The sequence below is a fragment of the Chanodichthys erythropterus genome, chromosome 17 (genome assembly GCF_024489055.1).
Source record: "Chanodichthys erythropterus isolate Z2021 chromosome 17, ASM2448905v1, whole genome shotgun sequence".
NCBI classification, from domain to species: domain Eukaryota; kingdom Metazoa; phylum Chordata; class Actinopteri; order Cypriniformes; family Xenocyprididae; genus Chanodichthys; species Chanodichthys erythropterus.
In genome coordinates this window covers 4,371,068-4,395,278 of record NC_090237.1, presented here as the reverse complement: position 1 = coordinate 4,395,278, position 24,211 = coordinate 4,371,068, and the positions used below count along the sequence as shown (strand labels likewise).

Genomic DNA, 24,211 nt, shown 5'->3' with positions numbered 1-24,211 from the left:
GTGAAAAGTGAACGAATGACAGTTTCAAAAGCTTCACGGGCGCGCGGACATGTGGTTTGGTTTATCTCTGTTGTTTCAGAAGAAATGTCATCATGAAATAATCTATAACAGTAGGTCTCATTACAGAAATGAATGAACGAGATGTTTTACCGTATGTGATTGACTGAAACACTCGGCTCAAACCTCTCAGCAAAACTAATAACGACGCAGCAACAGCGCATTCACTGCTCGTTTAAATGCAAGATGACGCAAAATACCGCCCTCTGTGCTTATTGGCTATCGTAAATTACGTGGCCAATGGAAACACTCCTCTTTCCAAAATGGCACAAGTTATCCAACAAACCTTTTCCTAAAAAGATATAAAAATGATCTTTCTGAATCTTGTGTATTCTGTAAAATGGATACTGAAACTATTTTACAACTTTTATTTGAATGCATGTATGCTAAATTCTTTTGGATCAATATGGAATAGGCAATTTATTTAAAATATTAAGTGGAATCAAAATTAATACAGAGAAAAGAGATGCTATTTTTATTATGACAAAAAGTATCTAAGAGTCGTGTTTTATGTTAAATCTTATATTACTTAGTAAATTAGTCTGAAAGGATACTCATTATCACCCATTTCAAGGCTGACATGAAGATTCATTTTGAAACCTTACAAGGACTCTCAAACCGCATTTACATTTACAAAGGATTAAATTCCTCTTCTTTAACTATACATTTATACCCTTTTTCCTCTTTAATTTGTGAAAATATTTTTCTCTAATATCCTTGATATGAATGTTATTGTTCGTAATATATAATACCCAAGGTTAAAAGTGTTGTTTTATGATGCTACGAAACTCCTCAAAGCATTATTTGTAAAATTTCTGTTGAATATATGTGAAATTTATACAATTATCTAATTTTGGAAATAAAATAAAAAAGTTGTCGTAGTAATCAACGTTACTAAAGTCGTTTATAAATCAATATTTTAAAGTTGAATAAACAAAAAACTGTAAACTAAACAATGTAAGGAAAATAAATATACAATGTGGGTGCTGTTAAGAAATCTTAATTTAATTGTGATATCAACCTCAAACAACTTGGTTTGATGCGTTTTGATTTTCTAGCAATGTTAAAGTGCAACCTATTTTTAAAAATATATATTTTGTATGAACAATACATTTGCATTAATAAACTTAAAACATTTTTGCACTTAAAGGTTTTAAGTGCTTTCACTTCAGCAGTAATCTGTCAATTGTTTTCTTTCAAGAGGCCAAACTTTGACTTACAGTATATTCCAAAGCATTCATTAATATTAATATTACACCCTTTTAAGTTTGTAAACTCCATTTTCACGTATAGCATAAAATATGGGATGACAATTGTAAGTTAAGTTCTTCAACTAAATCTAAATGCTGTATAATGTTATGATCTTCCAAATAAAGTTACACCGCTTAAAATAAAATCACCAAACAATAAAAACTGCACATTTAAACCACCTGATGTGTGTAGCTGACTTGTTCATATTCAATGATTTACCTGATACAGGTTTGAATGCAATCCTCCGGGAATCAAGTTTGACAGGTATCTTACCACTTATGAAAACACATGACAACTGAAACTTTCCATAAATTTAGATTATGAATCTATTCATAGGGATGACGACTAGAAAAAAAATACTTTTTGTTGAGCATCTGTTTAATTGTTTGAGGATGTGATGCAGTCAGCAATTTAATCTTTTTGATTTTATTTAATATATATTTATATTTTAAAGACTCAATCTGACCTGCTTATTAATATGTAACATTGTTTCACATCAATTCTATTAACATAAGTGTGATGTGATCTGACAGGTACATCTTAACTTTTAATTGATAAGTTTTCTCTTTCTCCAGTTTTGATGCCTTTAATTATTCAGTTTTTAAACATACAAGCTAAGAAGTTAGGTATCCGTCACAAATATTGCACATTTAAAACAAATTAAAACATTGTACATTTATAGAAGCTCATTTAGTCTTTATTAAACTTGATTATTTAACTTTTTTTTTTTACACAAATTTACAGTATAAAGCCATTTCTAAAGCACTGAACACAAATCAGAATATCTGTTTCTAAACACTCCTAAGATATATTGACTTTCAACAGATTTTGCTGCATTTACACATGCACTGCTTTTATTTAGCAATGGCTGACAAACCTGTCAATGATTTGATATAAAAGATTTTATTATCAAAGAACAAGGAACATGTAAATATTATACAGATGCAACCAATTGCATAAAGAGGACAGTAATTAAGATCACTGCATCCCATAATAAAAAATAACTTATTTGAAAAGAGAAAAGATAAGAAAAGGGAATAGTTGGCATGTGTGTTGAATCCTCAAATTTACACCTTAAGCCTGAACTTCATCTGTGGAGAGAGAAAGAGGTGTCAGAAGATGCATTCAAATACATTTGAGCGTACAATAGAAACTGCAATTGAGAAATAAGAACAAATTACATTTTGAAAGTGAGAAACTTTAGTTGTTACTAGAGTTTGCAACAGAACAACAAAATCATCAGGTGAAATGATCAGAAATGCAGTGTGACACCACCACCGGACATATACACACCTGAGCAGTAGGACATTAGAAATGTGTCAACCAGTCACATTTTTACACTATATGGTCTATATTTGCATGTATATTAGTGGACATGATCACTGCATGTTATTTACATGCAAAAGGGACAAAGACATTATACTAGGCATGCACGATTTATCAGCCATCATTTTAGCCGATATACGTTCATTTTGTGTTATAGTTATCGGCCCGATAAGAAAATTTGACTGATATAAAGCCGAAAATAATAACTTATTTCATTCAGATGTGCACTGTCCCCTATTATGGTTTTGAACTGCTTGAAATATGATTGAAATCATTTCAAAAAGGAAAATACAGATAAGTACAATGTGCAGTACAAGTCTGTCATATAGACTACATGATATTACAATGAGAACATTATAATTGTGTGATTGGGACATGGCTTTTAATGGTGAGGCTTTTGTTTTTGTACTCAGGCTCTCAAAAAATATATTAAAATTTTTATTTAGATTTATCAATATATCAGTTATCAGCTTTTCAAATGTAAAGAATTATGGGTTATCGGTATCAGTCAAAATGTTCATATCAGTGCATCCCTACATTAAACTCAGCTAACAAATTAAGATGATGAGAAATTCCTCATTGTTAGACACCATAAAAGGTGAGTTTATATGCGTTTACAATTGCTGAGCAATTACTATAGAACTCAGCTGATATGAAACTATCTGCTTTATATTTTTAATAGTTAGTCTTTTGACAAACAATTTGTTCAATATAAGTAAAAAAAACAAATTAAGTATTAAAATAATCAAATGACATTAAGGACATTTCATTTGTAAAATTGTGCATCTAAAAATTAGAATGACTATTTAAACCATTTTACTAAATTCCATGATAAAATTAGGTCATACCAGCCACCCAACTCAAAGTAGAGCTTAGATCGGGCCCAACAAATCAAGCCCGACCCTACCCGAGCCCGAGCACGTTGTGTCCGAGCCCGGCCCGGCCCGACACGTCCACTGTAATTATGAGCCCGAGCCCGATTTAAACCCGACCATTTTTAATATGTGGGCCGTTATAACCAGGGGCGGCGCCAGATTATTTTATTTTTTTTAACGCAGGTGCTGCTGTGCTAGATCATAAGCTACAGGGGGGAGCTGCGCAGTTATATAAATTATATAAATACTATTAATAAATGAGCAAAAATTGGCCACTCAATATTAAATATTAAATTATTTTAATTATAATAAAGTTTTAATTTTATTAAATTGAACAAGCTCAACATTCAGCATTCAATCAAATATTCTTAAAGATTAATTATTATTAATAATGTTACTTCAACCTATTGTTATTTTAACATAATATGTGTGTGAGCAACAAGCAAGATGTGCATTTGTAAATTCGGTGACAGCGTGTGTTACGAGTTTCAAATGGTGTAAGTGTGTCCGTGGCGCGCCGGCGCCTCCATATCAATATTATATTGTCTGCTATATTGCTTTTTATGTATTAAATCCAGGTAACTGGATGATTAAAAATGTATTAAAATTAAGATACAATTAATACTAAACGAAATTCACTTTAAAGAAAATCTTTCTTCAAAACAAAACTTAACAAACTTGAAACTAAATGTGCTTATTTAATGGCTAAAACACGTAGGCTATAGCTAGACTCTCTTTTTGTACAAATTGCAGCACATTCATTTAATTCTGAATTTTGCATATGTAAGTTGAAAAGCATTTGTTTGTGCATAGTAAAACATATCTGTAACATTTATCAAGTTCATAATTGTGCGTGCATTTATTAATTATTATCTTAATGAATAATACGACAAGGAAGAAGCATGTAAACTGCGTTGTTTGTTTATTAAAACTAGTTTAAAATGTTTCCATACCTCCGATTTTCCTCCAGACTTGCTCAAAGTTAATTCTCCTGTTTTATTTTTTTTCTTTGGTTCTTCAAGCTCCATGTTGTACTTAAGCCTCGTTTCGGCTCCGACAAGGTTTTGTTCCGTCTTCTGAGCGGTGTCAACTCACACCAGAAGCATTTCAGAAGCGAAGCAGCTGGATTCGCGAGACCACTAGATTTGCCTGGCAAACATTGTTTTCGTTAATTTTTTCATGTTTTTAATGGCTAAATGGTTATATTTTGTCCGGTTTGATTGTGTTTATTGCTATGCCATACTTTATTTTGCTGTAGCCATACAGATGAAGTTAAAACACAACAAAAAACAAGAAATTTCAAGTTCGAATCTCTTGTCGTCAGTTTCTGGCATCGTATTGATGTGAAATATGAGCGGGAGTTTACTCAGGGTGATTATTTTGACTTTATTTTGTATTTCAGCAGCTGTATATCTTTAGCGAAGCGGCGCGGTGAGCCGCTTCTGGGACGCTTCTCAAACGCACCGCGGCGCGGCTGGTGTAAACACGAGCATTGACTAGAGTGGCCGCGTATCAGCTCCAGTAGCCGCGTCGCAGCCGTAACGCGCCGCACGCGTGTAGTGTAAACGAGGCTTTAAACGAGGCTTTAAGCTACTGAATAGTACAACACGCACAACAGGTGTGATGCGTCACGCGTGCGAGACTGCGAGTGGACGAGACGCTGCGCATGACACGTGACAAGGGCCCGACCCGACCCGACCCGGCCCGAGGACGGTGGCGGGAAATATCGGCCCGAGGCCGAGTCCGGGCAGAGAATCTAAGCTCTAACTCAAAGCCACAGTTCATTTGAGCAGATGAACACCAGAGGGTGAGTGAAATAAGCCCACAGAGAGGAAAGAGACTTGCAGTTTATAGGAATGATTACCGCCCCATATAACAGCAAACACGTACAGTTAAATACTTAGATCAGCATTGATCAGCGCAGCGAGTCACTGTGTTCCCTAAACAGACACACAGCAAATACTTCAACACACCTGCAATTTTTAAATACTGGAATTTAAAGAAATAAAGCATACTTTCCAGTGCATTTATATTTAGTGATGCAATGAAAGTTATTTCATACTGAAACAGTAATTAACAGTTTCATTTAGACAAAAACCGAAAACAGAATTAAAAAAATAATAATAATAATAATAATAATTTAATCACATTTGATAATCAACACTAAAATATGTTAGTTGCATTAATTTAATTTATTTATTATATAAAAATTTTATTGTTATTCCAATACATTGTTGAAATATAAACATTTAAATGATTGCAATAACTTTTTTCATGTAAGATTTGTTTAACATACATTAAAAAATGAAGACAACAGGTTAAGTAAAAATATAATGAATATGTAACTGCATATATTTATCAAAAAGCTCCTCTCTGGAGTCATTTTTTCTAGCCAACTAAAACATTATGGACATCAAATGTTTTTTTCTGAGGTAAATGTAACATTACATGATGTTTACAAGCTGTTTTATTGACTACTTTATTAACATACCTTCTGATGTTCATTCATATTTATTTCATGTTATAACTAGTAGTAAAGAATATGAGATCAGTTTGTTTGAATTGTGAGAAAATTGACAGAATTTGAAAGCTCAGACTTTGTTTCATATTAAAAGTAACAGCTTACTGTAATTATTGTTCATTATACAGTATTATGTTTATTAAAGTTTTACATAAACTGAAAACAGCACAGATTAAAAGATCTGGGTTCATCAAAACAAAGATCCATTAAAAATGAGAAATTGATATTGCCAACTCAGCTTATCCATGTGCAGGAAATACACACGTGGCAACAATTAAATTTAATAATTTCAATTATTTTGATCTTCCAAAACTGTTTCGGCAGCAAATGAAAATTCTTTTTTCGCTGGCCAAAATTTCAATGCATCACTAATCTACCATGTGCTCTGGATCTTCATTACCTGATCATAACTACATGGTCTTGGTTCATGTCTACAGAGAGCTTTTTTTAAAAAAAAGAAGTGTTTATTGTACCTGTCTGGCACTGGAGGATTTGGGGGACTTGTTTCGGGGAGACTTTCTCAGAGTGGAATCCAGAGGAGACTTGCCGCTCACTGCTGAACGCAGGGCACGACTAGCCACGGCGGGAGATTTGCGGGCACTGTTACGCAGCTTGTTGAGGCCGCGCTGCAGCCTGCTGTCACCACGAACTTTGTTCTTTGGAGTGTTTTCAATAGTGAACAACACAGATTGCCTTCGCTCGGCCTACAGATGAAAGAAAGTGAGAAAAAAACGGAAATATTATCACTGTATGAAACAAACCCATTTACCTAGACATCTAAATGAGGACATTCAAAGTGCTTCCAAAGAGCTGTTCATCTTATAGGCCTAAAAACCAAAAAACATTTAGAATTTGTGATGTATGTTACAGTTTTAATGAGTTTTTAATAATAGCACTACTCATAGTATTACAAAGAGGCCTAATCTTGCATAATCAATGCTATTTTATTCTTGTAATTTAAGCATTTTCTCAAAATATTACATTAGTCTTGTAGTTAACTTTATTTTCATAAAAGGTCCATTATAAGATTATCAAATAATAATTAGAAAAAAATATTTCATTTATTTAGGCTCTAAAATGCTACTCTTTGAGGCACTAGGTCTTTATTATATATAGTGGCTAAAAGTCATGTCTGGCCTAAGAAAATTGACTTTAATCAAATATTATTAAAGATTTTGTAAGTATATTGCGTAGTTGTGCTTTGAGTCGATTGTTTTATTTGTGATAACATGATGAAACATGCCAAATTAACAATTTTTGCCCAGGCTTTCATATAAAGAAATTATGAACAAGCAAACCAAGAGAATCAATGAAATATTAATAACTGAATATGTTGTAGTCAATGTATGCTTTTTCTTGTGAAACAAAAATATATAGATGAAACCTGTAGCTGTATTCCTTTTTTGCCAAATAATTGTGTCAGATAAATACCTAAACCAAGTTTAGTGTTTAGTTCTTCCCTCATATTTAAAAAACAAAATACTTTTCATATTTTGATGGTTTTATCGAACAAAACATACCCTTCAGACATTACTTTTGGCAAATACTGTATATAAATATTTTGTCATATAAGGTCTGTAATATAATATACTTCCTCATTTTGCTTTACAACAATTACACACAGCAATTGCCACAAAAAAAAGTAGATTCATTAGACAATCGTAGTCTTTATGCTGCAAGGTTTTGGTTGCCATTTAAAAAACCCACTGAAAACTTCAGAGGGAACACATGGCAAATTAGCATTGAAAGTTGACCTTTATATTCCTGAAACTATTGTTTTTAAATAAAGCTGATTGTAATAACATCAACCAAACTCACTTTATTATTAAAATCACTTAAAACGCACTACTTTAGCTAATTTATAAACCACTATTAGCAGTGTGTACAAATTGCTATTTAGCCAAGTTCTGGTGATATTTTACAGCAAATATGTCCTCAAATAAATTCTAACAACCAAAGGCATTCAACAAAAGTACTTTACCGGAGAGTTTGGAGGTCTGTTTTGACTGTTTCCAAACCTGCCTTTAGGTGTCATTGGTCGAGGGAAGCAACTTGCCAACTTCTTCGCCTGTGGAAACAACAACATCTGTAACCAACAGTCTTAAATTTTACTGAAGTTTCTTTGTCCAAAGAAAATGCTTAAACACTTTCAGAATCCATCAAGTGGGATCAACATTTGCCCCTTCATATCGACCTCTCATACCTCAGGTGTGTCTGGGCCTTGCAGTTGGGATCCAGGGCGTTTGGGAGCCAATGGGCTGCGTTTATTTCCGGAAGCACGTAGATGTGAGCTTGTTTTTGTGAGCTGAGAGGCCCGGTGAACTGCAGTGCTGGACCGGATCTGACCCGGCAACATGGTGGCACGATGAGGCTGGAAGTGTGCAGGACCCTGGCTTGAACTTGCTCCGGGTGCAAGAGAGAAGCGGCGAGAGTTCAGGGTCTCTTGTATCTGACCCGGAACCATGGAAGCACGTCGGATCGTCTCATCCGGGTCGCCCAAGCGCAGGTCCTCGTCCGTTACAGTGAACGAGGGTCCCAGACTGGGCTACAGAGGCAGAACAATAAAGTTTGATTCAAGTTTTATACAAACAATGCAACTAAAGCTATCTTTTATAAACTTACCCTGGACTCCAACGGGTAGCTGCTCTTTAGGTGAGGCAGGCAGGCTTTATTTCGTGACTGCAATTCAGCAATTCGCATCCAATCTTCAGCAGCGTGGTCGGGTTCATTCTCCGCTCCGATACAGAACGTACTGGCGGCTACACAACACACATACACACAAAATAAGTTATTTTACTTATCTATCTAGACATTACTATCTAAAGTAGAACTGCAGGATTTGGGTAGGAAAAAAAACTAATTGCAATTTTTATAATAAAATTTGTGACTGCGATTTAAAACGCAAGGTTTACTGTGCTTGTTTGTAGGGCTGCACAATTTGGCCCAAAATTCTGTGATTGTATCAATATGACTATAAAATAATAATAATAATAATAATAATAATAAATAATATTTCTTTTATTTTTATAATTATTACCAAAATATAATATTAAAAAAATATATTACTGCAATATTTCAGTGTAAAATAAAGAGTATTTAATAATAATAATAATAATAATAGTATTTAACAGTACAGCAATTCTTCTGATACAAATTGTGATTGCACTTTAAAATGCGTTAAATATATCAATAATTAAAAACAGAACATTGATAATATATAAATGACTATAAAATAATGTTATTATGATTCATTTTAAAAAAATATATTTATTTATTTATCTATTTATTTATTTTTATCAAGTATTTAATAAAAATAAATATTTTATTTTACATTATAACTCCAAAATTACAGTCTTATAATTACCACTGTCTTTCTTTTATAAAAAAATTAAACCATCAAACTTATGGAAAACAGAAGATTGTTCTTAAAGCTTTTTTTTTGTTGAGGACAGACGGTTTATAAGCACTTTTCATTACAAGTATGAGAAGATGGCTGGCTTATGCCTAATCTCAATGCAGATATGAGGTTGCTGCACATATATTTAAATGCAATTTGATCATCTCATTGAACCATAAAGCAATTTTGATTTTATTTTGATAATTGTGCAGCCCTAATCTAAACTACTGGGAAAAGTAACTAAAAGCAATGAGGTCTAATGACAGAATTTCACCTCTTGGTGGGGCAACGGTGTGCACGGCACTTCTGCGATATCCAGGCAGATTTTGAAGGGCGTCTTCTTTTGATAAACTTTCTTCTGAGAAGTCTATGGAGATCGGCCGTGAGTGATGGACTGCCAAGTTGGGTTGAGATCGGGCAGAGTGCAGACTAGAAAACGACTCCTCGCCTTCAGTACTTCCTGGTGTCTTCTAAACAAGCAAAAATAAAAGAATAAACAATTTATAACCTTTGCAACTCAGAAAAAAAGGAAGAGACCTGAAAAAGGAAGAGACCTGATCAAGAAGCCATGAAGATATTTTCAGTCATGCAAGTGCAGCTCCTTTTTATTCTCTTGAATGTAGAAAGTGAATTCTGCTTGCCAAACGTTTCAAATCAGCAAAATCTGACGTAAACAGTGTCCTAAATGCAGTTTCTTGCACACAAATAGCATTTAATGCAAGTGCAGCCCTAACCAAGAGTAACAGCAGCTGCAGTGATGTGTGAAAATTATGCTTAAAAACTGTATTTCATGTTGATCCAGTCAAATTTTTTTTATGTAAAGACCTGACAGTGATTATACAGATTGGTTCTTTAAATGTTGAAGGTGGAACTTACTGTATTAGAGCCAACTGAACCTTTTTTTTTTTACCCAATGAAATGCAGAAGGCAAAAAAACGTTTGTGCAATTCCTACCTTAGCCATTGTGATGTTGATAACTTGTGTAGTACGTCGCCTGCGAGCCGAAGCGGTCAACTTCTTTGACGAGTCAACCACAAGATCGCCAATGGAAGTGATGCTGGACTCTAGTTTTCGTTCAAAGACATCGTTGTGGTCCACTTTACGCTTGTTGCCTTGTTGAGCCATAGGCGTGAAGTAGAGAGTCTCCAGGGATTCGGCCCCCAAGGCACGGCGTTTAGCAGCCAAACGCTCAGAACTGCGTACTAGCGGAGTGCTAGATTCACCCGGTACTGCTGAATGACTGCCATATTGGGAAAACAGGACAATGACATTACATGAGTTACCTGGAATACTATGTGAGAAACCTGTACAACTGGGCTGGTTTAGTTACCCGTTAGCATTGAGCGAATCATTCAGCTCAAACTCCAAGCTGTCAGTGCTGGTGTCTTGATGTTTTTCTGGGACTCTGATGTACTGGCATTCTCTATGTCTTATGTCCTCAATATCATCAGTCATCTTCCTCTGCTCTCGCAGTTGCCTGTCAGCAAAGTCAACCTGAGACCAAAACACAAACCATGAAATTCAATTTCAAAAGCTTAATTCATTTTAATTTACACATTGTTGAAAATTTAAGATGTAAACTAACTTGTGCCTCCAAGCTTTTCACTTTGGCCGCAAGGCTCTTCTCTTTGGCATTCGCCTGGTCTAGTTCCATGCGAGCTAGCTTCAGTTCAGTCTCGAGAGCCTTGATTTCTCTCTTACTGGCATCAAGTGATTGCTCCAAAGTTTTGTTCAGTTCCTGAGCCTCCACCAGCAGCTGCTTTTTACTGTCGTAGTGATTCTTGGCTTTCTCCACCTGAGGAAGAACCATAAGACAGCCGTTGAGTTTTTAAATAAGGGCAAGCCAAAATGGAGCAATTCAGTTGTGCAGCGAGGATTTGTTAAAACATCAAAATGCATGAAAGAAACAGATTTAAGTCAACACAGACCTGTGCTTTGTAGTGCTCTACTGCTTCCGACTTTGTCTTCAGCTGCTCTAAGAGTTCCAGATTCTGCTCCTCCCACTGTCGGGAAGCCTTTTTAAAAACAAGGATGGAACCGTTTTTCTCCTCAACCTTCAACTCCAGCTCAGCTCGAATCTTCTGGGAGGCGTCGCACTCCCTCTGAAGAGCTTGGTTGAGAGAAGTCAGATGGCTCCTCTCTTGCCTCAGCATCTCCAAATTCTGCTGGTAGCTATCCAGTTGATGTTTGTCTGCTTGAAGTTCAACAATTCTCTTCTCCAGGTCTTCCTTTTGTTGGCACAGCAATTCCGAATGCCTCTGATGCTTCTGATCCAAAGACTGCAAAAGACGGTCTTTGTCAGTGACATCACGACTGGCAGTGTCTAATTGTCTCTGTAGTGTTTGAACCTTCTCTTCAAGTGCTGTGCGGAGATCATCTTCAGACTGTTTGGCCCTTAATTGTTGTTCATTCATTTCATTTTTAAGAGAACTTATTTGAGTTTCCCTCTCAGAGGCAAGAGTGGAGACCTCTAGTATTTTAGCCTGGAGTTCACTTACAAACTTCTCAAGCTCCAGAGCCTTTTCCTGAAGTTTCTCTTGTTCACAAACCTCCTTTTGAAGCAACAGAAGCTCAGATTCTTTCTGAGAAGCTGTAGTTGTCAGCTCTGCCATTTGCGTCTTAAGAGCAGCCAAGTTCTCCATTAATGTGTTGTGTTTAACCTCCAAAACAGAAATCTCCTGTTGCTTCTGCACTTCAGTGTCCTGGTAACTGCGGATTTTATCATTGAGGGAGGTTACTTCAGTTGACAGATGGTCTCTTTCCTTTCTCACCATCTCCAAATTCTGCTGGCACCCCTCCAGTTGTTGTTTCTCAACAACAAGCTCATCAATCCTCTTCTCCAGGTCCTCCTTTACCTGATGGATATCAAGGACAGCTTTCTCCTTTTGTTGGCACAGCAGCTCCATCTGCCTCAGCTTCTGTTCTAAAGTCTGCAGAAGTTGGCCTTTATCGATGACGTCATGACTGGCAGTTTCCATTTGTCGCTGAAGGGTTTCTACCTTCTCCTCCAGCTCTCTGCGGAGATCATCTTCGGACTGTTTGGCACTTAATTGATCCTTCAACTCATTTTGAAGAGAAACCTCCCTCTCAGAAGCAAGAGTGGACACCTCTAGGATTTTAGCTTGAAGTTCGCTCACAGTTCTCTCAAGTTCCTCACGCTTGGCAGTCTCAACCTCCTGAGCCTTGTCTCTAATGCCCTCTTGTTGGTGAAGCTCATTTTGAAGCAAGCGAAGCTCAGAATGTTTCTGTGAAGCTGTAGCCGTCTCCTCCTCCAACTTCTTCTCAATGGCAGCCATGTTTTCTTTTAACAGGTTGCATTTCTCCTCTAAAACAGAAATCTCCTGTTGCTTCTGCACTTCAGTGTCCTGGTAACTGTGGATTTTATCATTGAGAGAGGTTACTTCAGTTGTCAGGTGGTCTCTTTCCTTTCTCACCATCTCCAAATTCTGCTGGTACTCCTCCAGTTTTTGTTTCTCATCAACAAGCTTCTTCTCCAGGTCCTCCTTTGCCTGATGCATCTCCAGGACATCTTTCTCCTTTTGAAGGAAAAGTCCTTCCATCTCCTTTAGCTTTTGATCTAAAGACCCCAGCAGACTGTCTTTGTCTGCAGCACAACGATTGACTGCCTCTAGCTCTCCTTGTAGGGTGCCAACCGTCTCTTCCAGCTGTTTGCGGAGATCATCTTCAGACTCTTTGGCCCTCAAATGATCCTTCAATTCATCTTGAAGAGAAGCCTCCCTCTCAGAGGCAAGAGCGGAGACCTCCAGGATTTTAGCTTGAAGTTCACTCACCATTCTCTCAAGTTCCTCACGCTTGGCAGTCTCAAGCTCCTGAGCCTTTTCTCTAATGCTCTGTTGTTGGTGAAGCTCGTTTTGAAGCAAGAGAAGCTCAGAATGTTTCTGTGAAGCTGTAGTTGTCTTCTCCTCCAACTTCTTCTCAAGGGCAGCCATGTTTTCTTTTAACAGGTTGCATTTCTCCTCTAAAACAGAAATCTCCTGTTGCTTCTGCACTTCAGTGTCCTGGTAACTGTGGATTTGATCATTGAGAGAGGTTACTTCAGTTGTCAAGTGGTCTCTTTCCATCTTCACCATCTCCAAATTCTGCTTGTACTCCTCCAGTTGTTGTTGTCTCTCAACAACAAGCCCATCCATCCTTTTCTCCAGGTCCTCCTTTGCCTGATGCATCTCTAGGATATCTTTCTCCTTTTGAAGGAAAAGCACTTCCATCTCCTTCAGCTTTTGATCTAAAGACCCCAGCAGACTGTCTTTGTCTGCAGCACAACGATTGACCGTATCTAGTTCTCCGTGTAGGGTGGCAACCTTCTCCTCCAGCTCTCTGCGGAGATCATCTTCAGATTGTTTGGCTCTCAATTGATCCTTCAACTCATTTTGAAGAGACATTACTTGAACCTCTCTCTCAGAGGCAAGAGTGGAGACTTGTAGGATTTTAGCTTGAAGTTCACTTACAGTTCTCTCAAGTTCCTCACGCTTGGCAGTCTCAACCTCCTGAGCCTTTTCTCTAAGGCTTTCTTGTTGGTGAAGCTCGTTTTGAAGCAAGAGAAGCTCAGAATGTTTCTGTGAAGCTGTAGTTGTCTCCTCCACCAACTTCTTCTCAAGGGCAGCCATGTTTTCTTTTAACAGGTTGCATTTCACCTCTAAAACAGAAATGTCCTGTTGCTTCTGCACCTCAGAGTCCTGGTAACTGCAGATTTTATCATTGAGAGAGGTTACTTCAGTTGTCAGGTGGTCTCTTTCCTTCTTCACCATCTCCAAATCCTGCTGGTACTCTTCCAGTTGTTGTTTCTCATCAACAAGCTTCTTTTCCAGGTCCTCCTTTGCCTGATGCATCACCAGGACATCTTTTTCCTTTAGAAGGAAAAGCCCTTCCATCTCCTTCAGCTTTTGATCTAAAGACTCCAGTAGATTGTCTTTGTCTGCGGCACAACGATTGACTGCATCTAGTTCTCCTTGTAGGGTGCCAACCTTGACTTCCAGCTCTCTACGGAGATCATCTTCATTTTGTTTGGCTCTCAATTCTTGATCCTTCAACTCATTTTGAAGAGACATTACTTGAACCTCTCTCTCAGAGGCAAGAGTGGAGACTTGTAGGATTTTAGCTTGAAGTTCACTCACCATACTTTCAAGTTCCTCACGCTTGGCAGTCTCAAGCTCTTGAGCCTTTTTTCTAAGGCTTTCTTGTTGGTGAAGCTCGTTTTGAAGCAAGAGAAGCTCATAATTTTTCTGTGAAGCTGTAGTTGTTGCCTCAGCCAACTGGTTCTGAAGAGAAGTCAAGTTCTCCTTCAACACGATGTGTTGGGTTTCTAAAACAGACAATTCTTGTTGTTTCTGCACTTCGTTTTCACTGTACTGGCAGATCTGCTCTTTAAGAGATGTTACCTCTGCTGACAGAACCAGCATTTCCTCTTGTTTTTCTGATGCAGCTGAACAAGCAGAGTGAAGCTCTTGCTGAAGTTTTTTAACAGTCTCCTCATGCTCTTTGCGATTTGATTTGATCATTTCGTTTATTTCAATATTTTGTTCCTTCACAAGCTTTAGCTCATGGTCAACAGAGTCATACTCATTCCTCAAATTTCTGATTTCTTCATCTTTTAGGGAAATCTGCTCAGACAATTCTAGAATGTGAGTTTGGAGGCTTTGGATTTTGGTCAAAGCCTGACTAACCTGGTTCTCTCCCTCAGTTTTCTCCTGTCTGAGAACATTTATTTGCCCCTGAAGGTCTCCAATGGCCTGCAGATGCTCATTAAGCTCCTGCTGCAATGTGCATGACTCCTTTTTCAAGGAATCGTTCTCTGCTACCACTTTTTTATGCTCCTCCAGCTTGTTCTCATATTCCTGAACGGTGTTCTTTGCACTTTGCAACTCAACAATAAGGGCATTTAGTGCATCCTGCTGTGAAGCTCTCTCTGCTTCCAAACCCTGGATCTCAGCATGCAGAGCATGAACCGTCTTGTCTAAAGAGGCAACCTTCCCCTCCAGCTCTTCTCTCTGTTGGCGGAGGTCCGCAGAGATTTTGATCTCCGCTGTCAGCTGCACTTCCACCTGCTGCAGACGAGAAACATCACTTTCCAGAGCTGATATCTGCGCAGTGAGTATTTCCTTCTGACTCCGTAAGGCCTCCTCCAGGGTTTCTCTCTCCAAACGGATGCTGTTGACAGACTGCTCTAGATCGAACACAACCATCTGTAGTCTTCTGGTTTCCTTTTCAAAAGAGGCTCTCTCCTCAGCCAACAAAGCCTCAACTTCTGCCTTTTCCTTCTCAAGACGGGAAATAGTGTCCTGAAGCTCAGCGAGTTTAAGAGTCAGATCTGCCAGCTCCTGTTTAAGCTTCTCTGACTGAAACAAAACAGATTAAAAATTTTAGTCAGCATTGGTGAATTCTAGTTTTCAGCTAAGTAAGAATTAAATTGCTGTATCATATCTCTCTTTTAACAGTCAATGCATGTACTGCAAGAACATGAAATAAGCTTTAGACTCTGATTAACCCTGATTACTATGATTATTTTTAGACTACAGGTAGTGTTGTGCATCATGGTGATATTTAATAAAAAAAAACTTTAAGATATCAATCTGCATAAGCAATGGACATTGGTTAACATTTTTATTTAATACAAGTAAAAAATGAAGAATAAGGCCATTTAGTTAGTTAAAGCATTAGCTAACAATGATCAATATATACATTTATTAATGTATGTTAATGTTATATAATATATGCAACTTGATTTAGTACATTTTGAAATGAACTAGGATTAATAAATGTTGTACAAGTATTGTGCAATGTTAGTTTGTGTAAACTAATGTTAAACAATGAAACTTTATTGATTTACTAATTAGATAGTATTACAGCTTATATCTGCACAAAATGATGCAAGTTCATAAATTAACTTTCATCAACTAAATTTAGACCATTTTAGTAAACTTGACAATACATTTTAGCAATACTGACTAAATATTTCCATCAGAAAACCCTGTATAAACATTATTATGACAGAAGAACAGAACATCTCACCTCCATGATGGGCCCCAAAACCTCTCCTTTCTCCTGAGACTGAGCTTTATGGAGTTCATCCTCCAGAACAGAGATCTTTCCCTGAAGTATCTGCACTTGCTCACTTAGACACTCCTGCACGGGGAGATCAGGACCAAGAAAACGCAAAACAGATTAATAAATACTAGTCAGGGAGAGTACAAAGCAAAGAAACAGAACATGATTAATTTAATTGAAATTATCTACCCTGTGTTTGACGGCCTCATTCAACTCATGCTCGAGAAACTCCTTTCTGCTCCTCCACTCAGCCTGTGACGTTTCATGAGCCATCGTGAGTTTGGTAACTTCCTCCTCGGCTCTCGCCAGCTGAGCGAAGGCGTTTCGCACCTGATGAATCCAGAGTGAGAGAGGAATCAGTTTTAAACATGTTAGCAAGACAGAAAGGAAGAAGAGAAAAAAAAAAAAAAGGTATCTCACCTGAGCAGCAAAAGTATGGTTCTCCTCTGTTAGTTCATCAATCTTTTTGTCCTTCTGAGAGTTTTCAGATTTTAAATCTTGGCACTGCTTCACAACCTCATGCACTCTGCGGAGAAGACTGTACAAGAAAAAATAGCTTTACAAATAAGTCTCATTTGTTAGAATTAGTTAATGTATTAACTAACATGAACTAGCAATTTATTTCATTAACCCTTTTGAGCCCACAGACATGCTTAGGCCGTTTACATCTTATTAAGACGCGTTTTGGTCGATCGGATCACAAGTAGACAATGCTAAATCCGCTTGCATATATTTATATATAATCTATTTTTAATCTCTATAATAAAAATGTATAATTCAGATTTTGATCTCCATATCCATTTACATATATTATATATATCTTCCAAGGGGTTTTTTCCCTCCTAGGACTTTTTTTCCCAGTGTTGGCAAGCTGGGTTTTTCTCCTTAGGGGTTTTTTCCACCCCTGGGAGTCAGCCGACATTGGCTTAATGTAGCAGCATCTTGTATATGTTACATATTACCACGCTTGTTTGTACAGCTTATTTTTAACCACTTCCCTTTTTTCTGTGCTTCTAATATGTAAAGCTGCTTTGAAACAATTACAAATTGTAAAAAGCGCTATATAAATAAATTTGACTTGACGACTAAAAACAGGTGTATACAGGGTCTAAAAAGTTTTGAGCATGTCCACTTTCAACCACTTCCAGAGATATTCGAAAATACATTTGACCGGATTGCTTTCATATTGTAAACGCTCTAGGGCTGGGCGATGTATCGAATGCTTTTGTCACGCGCATTTCTTCAGTAAAGCCGGTTCCCTGATTACCGCTAAATCGCCATCACCTGCTTTCAAATGGAGCGGCATTTAATAGACAGAGCCGTAGATCACTGATAAGACACGCAATATCGCGTTCATTATCGGCAGCGATACATATCGATATTGAAAAGCAGGTGAAGGCGATTTAGCGGTAATCAGGGAACCGGCTTTACTGAAGAAATGCACGTGACAAAAGCATTCGATACGTCGCCCAGCCCTAAAACGCTCATGATTAAATAGCTAGTAAAGACCGCCTACTGTGTGTAAACATTATGGGAAGCGCACTAGCCAGATGGGATTTAAACTTTGTCAGCTGAAGACCCATGTTTTGTTTGAAGATGAAGAACATATCAAGCACAATGTTCTCTCACCATTCCTGATTCCTAAAACACACACACACAGTGTTCAACCAGTCTTGCAGCTGTCAGAGCAGAAATGAAAGCTGATGCTCTCCGTGTGTTTTTCCATCATCTCCTTTTCCGTTCATATGTAAATTGCTTATTTGTCCATCAGATCGAAAGATCTGAAAAAACACATACATTTACCTCCCCATAAACCCTCCCCTCGAAGAAATCAGGACAAAAGTGGTTGAAAGTGGACAAAAGAGACAGATTAAAACACCAGGTGTAAACGGGAACGTGTCTGTCTCGTCTACTTCTGATCTGATCAATCAATTCGCATCCTAATACCAGGTGAAAACAGGGCCATACTCAACCTTAACCTCCTTGCGCCTCACCTCTCGTTCTTCTCCTGCAGCTCCAGCAGAGCAGCTTTATTGCCTTTCTCCAGTTCTCGTTGTTCTCTCAGCATTCGGTCCACCCTATGCTGCAGCTGGATAATCAGACCCTCTGTGTACAAATACGAGAGAAATTAAAACCAAATTCACACCAGAGTTTACTTCATTCACTCCAGACGGCATATAGGATACCTTTTTCTGAGATTATGTTGATCTGATCAGCCAGTTCTTTCTCCAGCTCGTCTCTCACGTCTCCCTCATGTGCCAATTCTTTCCGGAGTCTCTTCAACTGGAAATGCGGTGTGCTCATTACATCCTGCACTGGAGAGCTGGAGATCAAGAATGTAATCATTTCCAACTGTACAAATTTCTAGCATCAATCAATATTGTTATGACAGCAAAATGTTGTAAAGCAACAAATCAGTAAATAGCTGATGCTTTAAATGACTGTTCTGTCATTGAGTTAAGCTTAATCTAGTGTAGTTTAATGTTTATTGACACAAAAAACATAGTTTTGACATGATATACCTCATTTTCATAAAAAAGGAAGGTGCCTTTAAAAGATGCAAATGGGACCAATTTTTTGAGGATTTAAAAGAAGAATTTAGAAAATTCTAAAAGAATTTACAGAAATTCTTCTGTTAAAATGTATGCATTCTGTCATTTTTACAGCCGTTTTTTGGTTTTTGGATTCATGGCATTGTGTTGTCATGGTGGAAAAGTTGAATAATTGTGTATATCTTTGCACACATAAGGTTAGAAATCAATTTTTTTAACATTAAAATCATGTTACCAACATGGGAGGTAAGGTTAAAAAAAAAAAAAAAAAAAAAAGGAAAGGAAAGGAAAGGAAAAGAGGAAAAAAACATTATGCCACAAATGTTTTGACTGAGATTAACTTGTACTGAACATTTCATAAGATTTTAAACATTGATTTTATTGTAAATGAAAATTATTCTCAATTAGTACTGCCTTAGTTCTCAGCCTCAATGATAATACAGTTATACCTTTCTGAAGCTGTGACCCATTTGGATTGTTTTAGTCAAGAAACCACTTTTTCCTTCACCATGGGATTAGTACAAAAGACACTAACCTGTATGAGCTGGAAGCCACTGTGCAAAGCTCTTGAAACTGAACTCTGGGAAACCGTTGGACGACTGGAGACTCGTCATCAGTGTACAATAAGGAGCTGCCGCTGCTGGAGCTCACATCCTTTATAACAGCTGTGTATGAGAGAGATGATAGATGAGCAAAGATGCAATTTGATGTAAAAATTACAGATATCGCCATACTTTTCCAGTGGATTGATCACATTAACTATTTCCAACTTTGTTGTATTAAAACTTTTCTGAAATGGTATGTTTAAGTATGCAAATTAAGCATTATTTAATTAAATATGCACTACTTTGCATAATTTCCAGAACAGAAATCCAAACATTGGATAAAGCCATGTTCATTTTGTTGACATAAAAGGTTTTTACAGAGGGGATTTTGGATATCATCACTCCATAAACCAGAAAAAACTGCCAACAGCCAGAAAAAAAGAAATACATGTTCACAATATTAAGAATAAAATAAAATCCCTCTGTAAAACCCATATAGGAATGCAACTGTAAAAGCAGCTGAAGTGGAGATTTCTGACTCGATGAATGAAAAAAATATTAAAATACAAGTATTGTAATTGAAATCTACAGATGCAAATGCATAAAGAGCACTAAAAAAATCACTTAAGTGTATTTTAAATGTTTCCTTTCCACTAATTTGAAACAAAATGTGGAAGAAAAAAAAAAATAGCCCAAAATCTCAAAACTGACCAAGGCATCAGTGCCTGAAAAAACATTGTAGTGTCTTGCCTTCATTTACTTAAACTTTATCAATTTCACTCTCGAAAACACTGATAAACCGTCAATAACGCTGTACGCTGGATAAAGAAAATGTGTTAAAACAAGCAATAATGTGGCTACTTACATTCTTGGTCTAGAAACTGATCTAAGCCTTCGTCTAAAGACAATCCATCAGCGCCGTCTTTAACGAAACGAAACATGTATATAATCTCCGACTGACACGGACAGAGAAAGAGAGACACATAAGAACCTTCGTTAAAGAGTGACAATTTCAAAATGACCCAGAACATTCAATATTGGTCACAGTGGCACTAGATATAGAGCTATGGAAAGCAAAGCTTCTAGCGGTCATTAGTAAAGCCTCACCTCTGTTCTTGAATCCATGGGTAACTGGTTGCCTTTTTTAAAACTGCAGTAACAAAGCAGAAGCAGCACCTGTGCACATACATCCAGCACAAATAAATACATATCATTAAAAGAACAGTTCATCTCAAAATTAATTGCATCTATAAGTGACCACAGCAGCAAAGACCCAAAATGTGGTGAATACAAAAAGTAATTTCTCAAATGTTGGTCTGTTCCTCACACAAAGCGTCAGAAAACTTAAAATATAGCACAATAAGTCATATGAACCAATTTAATGTTGCTCTATGTCAGCTGTTTGTCATTAGAGCTTGATACATTTTGAACATTCATAGTCGTGTACAGAAAAGATTCTTCAAAAACATCAACAGCAGCATAGGGGCCTTAAAGGGGTCACATGATGCTTTTAAATGTTTTTCTTTTCCTTTAGATCAAAGTCCAAATATTACTTTCTCAAACTAGGAGATTCCAAAACAAAATTAGGAACCTTTAAAATATTTACTAAAGTATATCTACTATCTACTATCTAAAATATCTACTATCTTACTAAAGTGGTAATAGGTCTTTTTTTCTACTCACTATAGAACAGTATTGTTAGATGTATTTCTAATTGTTATTTTTTACAAATTTATTACATTTTTCTTAGTTAATATTTTAATCAATATTTATTTCAATGTATTTAAGCATTTATCATGATCTATTTTAAAATATTTTTATTTATATGCTCTTTATTATTTATTAATTTAGTTTGAAACCGTCTGAAACAAGCACAAATACCTTGGCAAGCTGAAGCTCCTGGTCAATCTCTTCACTGATTTTCTGTAAGATGAGGGAACTTTGTCTTTTGCTGAGGTTAAAGTCATCTGCATATGGAAAAAAGTTTTAAACATTTCTAAATGCAAAAAAAAAAAAAATATATATATATATATATATATATATAAAAAAAATAATATATATATATATATAATAAACATTTGTTCACATCAATCATGCAAACGTTACATACATGGCAATGACAGGTGTTGATATTTCAAAATTTAAATAGCCCAAGTTACTTTTAATGGAAGTGCCTTACCACAACCTTTTTTTTAAAAAAAAAAAAAAGGAACAAGTAAATGCATTTTCGACATTTGCAACAAATACTATCAGTGGAGCATAATGAGAATAATAAAAATTACAGCACAAAATATTAAAAAGACAAGAAAAGATTTGAAACTCACCATGCAAAACGCTGAAGATGACTTCCAATTTCTTATACAGGGATAAAGTCTTAAAAACCTCAAAGTCCTCTTTCCCCCGTCTACAGCAACAGATGATGCATTAGTTAGAGGTAAATTAAGTTGCAAGTTATCATTGCATTTCAATATAAGCAGAAGTCTCAAAATGACAACTCACAGTTTGTTGCAGATATCTAGGAGTCGAATACCATTTCTCATATGAATGAACTCCCAGATTTCCTTCTCAGGAAACATGGTATTCATCTGTCAAAAGGACAAATGTCAACATAAAGATCTCTTAAAACTTTACAGTGGAAACAGAGTTGTTAATACTATAAAACATACATTACAACATTAAAGGTGCAATATGTAATATTTTCTGTCCGTTAGAGGCCTATTCGAAACAAAGGCGTAGCTTGATGATGGCAAGTTTGAGCGCGGAATCTTGGGACATGTGGTCTTCACATCACACCCGGTGGAAAACAATAGGGATTTGAGTCGGGAAGAAATCATGTTCATGGATGTGATTATTAACATTACTGTAGTGTGAAGCAGAGCAGGAGCGAGTGTTGTGGAGCTGAACGAGGAGCTGGAGCGATTGATCAACCCACGCCTCACGAGCAGCGGGACTTTTATTATGACACAGCCGCCGGCGCCACTTCCGCTTTTCCGGTCATGAGTATGAGGTAACGCAGCTCTGTTTATCATATTAGATACATTTGAGAGTGTTGAAAATGATGTTATAACGTTACTCTGTGCGTTCGCTCGGCGGCAGCTGTGAGACACTGTTACACACTGCAGTAAGATAGATCCATTTTACAATATCATATTAAATGCTGGATGGCTTGTGTTGATAAATGGCATGCAATTCATTTTAAAACATATTATGATGGAGAAAATTCTGCATTTCTGTTACTAAAAAAAAAAAAAAAAAAAGCTGCATCTGATTATGTTATGTTAGCTACTTCACAAAATAGTATTTTTCTCTGAGGCATGGTAAAGCATGAGACTCGCAAAAAATCAAGAAAATTAGATTTAAACAATAAGACTAAACGTGTTGAACTATATAACAACAATTAGTCTTCTGTCTATAAATATATCGAAACAGTTGTTCTCTTGTCTATTAAAACATGTAAATATAAAAGCGTCTTTGGCGTTTCCATGGTTTCTACAAAATAAAACTGGAAACCGAGGGTAACGCGGGTATGACGCAATTGACAGGTGACTCCTCACACATCCCGGAGCCTTGATTAAAATTACAAATTTCTCACGATTTACAAATAGTTGGAAACATTTGGGATATTGTAAGCACTCAAGTGAACAAAATATATAACACTGGCCTACTGGTTTTTGGATATTTTACTGCAAAAATCTTACATACTGCACTTTTAAAAATAACAATAGATTAACAGTAAGTCATACTAGCATAATTTTGTCAATTTTCTTTAGTAAAGAAAACAAAATTTTATATAAGTTTGTACATCAGTGGATGACACTCAGTAGAAAATATGCAATACTTTGTGAGCACTTTAATAACACTTTTAAACAAAAATATTACTTATAATCCTGTATGGAAAAAGAAAACATTTCTGTCAAATCTTATTGATGAGGTTCTGGGGATACAGAAGACCAAAACACTGCATAACCAAGTGCATTAAAATAACAGAACTGTTTCCTCACCCATGTCAAAAGTGGACCCGCCTTGGTCCTACTGAACTTCATGGCGGACTCTATGAAAAAACATATTTTAAACCAGTTGTAGAGACACCAGGAAAAGTCATACAGATGAAGAAACGGTGTTTGAAGTTTACACTTAGATTGTTAAATCCAATTCTGTATAACATACTATAAAGTGAACATTTCTAAGTATATAGAATGACATTTGTTTACTTTAATGATAATAAATACTTTGGTGCACATAAAAAGCCTTAATGACACGCTAAGTGTTATTCAAGTGCTATGCCGAAGTGTTAAACACAAATATAATTAGCATTACAGTATATGTAAGTTTTGTTTGTTTACTCTGTAACGTTTTGCCCGCTAACTCAACTGTACCAATGTTTAAACAACATGTCGATCGTTGTAAAATCGTGTCCTCGTAGTCATAAACCAACCAATAAAGCTGAAGGTACTTATGTATTAATGATTTAAATGTTTTACCGTGATTTCAGGGTGAGATGAAGTACAGACGCGCATCGATTCAATTTCTGAAGCGTTTTCAAATTCAAACTCACAACGCCGACTGTATCTGAACAGCGATTGGTTATCACGTGATGGCGCAAAGCTTCGTGCTCATTGGTTTTC

The 24,211-nt window shown here is 36.6% G+C and overlaps 1 protein-coding gene across 4 annotated transcripts; it reads right to left on the bottom strand.

Annotated features, from left to right (window-relative positions):
* Positions 1-1,998: 1,998 nt before the first annotated feature.
* Positions 1,999-24,147, bottom strand: numa1 (nuclear mitotic apparatus protein 1). 4 transcript variants are annotated; one of them, XM_067364540.1, is made up of 24 exons: positions 24,068-24,147; positions 23,588-23,637; positions 22,086-22,171; positions 21,911-21,990; positions 21,468-21,553; positions 20,694-20,762; positions 20,452-20,542; positions 19,577-19,706; positions 18,676-18,812; positions 18,484-18,595; positions 16,910-17,027; positions 16,679-16,819; positions 16,454-16,567; positions 11,356-15,780; positions 11,013-11,222; positions 10,758-10,921; positions 10,382-10,667; positions 9,702-9,897; positions 8,653-8,789; positions 8,234-8,575; positions 8,012-8,098; positions 6,504-6,734; positions 5,400-5,449; positions 1,999-2,399 (listed from the first exon to the last, which is right to left on the bottom strand). In XM_067364540.1, the coding sequence occupies exons 2-23, from the start codon at positions 23,627-23,629 to the stop codon at positions 5,438-5,440; spliced, it is 7,296 nt and encodes a 2,431-aa protein (XP_067220641.1). In that variant the 5' UTR covers positions 23,630-23,637; positions 24,068-24,147; the 3' UTR covers positions 1,999-2,399; positions 5,400-5,437. The 4 variants fall into 4 exon arrangements, with proteins under 4 accessions (XP_067220641.1, XP_067220640.1, XP_067220643.1 ...); XM_067364539.1 differs by lacking the exon at positions 5,400-5,449; XM_067364542.1 differs by lacking the exons at positions 5,400-5,449; positions 20,694-20,762.
* Positions 24,148-24,211: the final 64 nt, after the last annotated feature.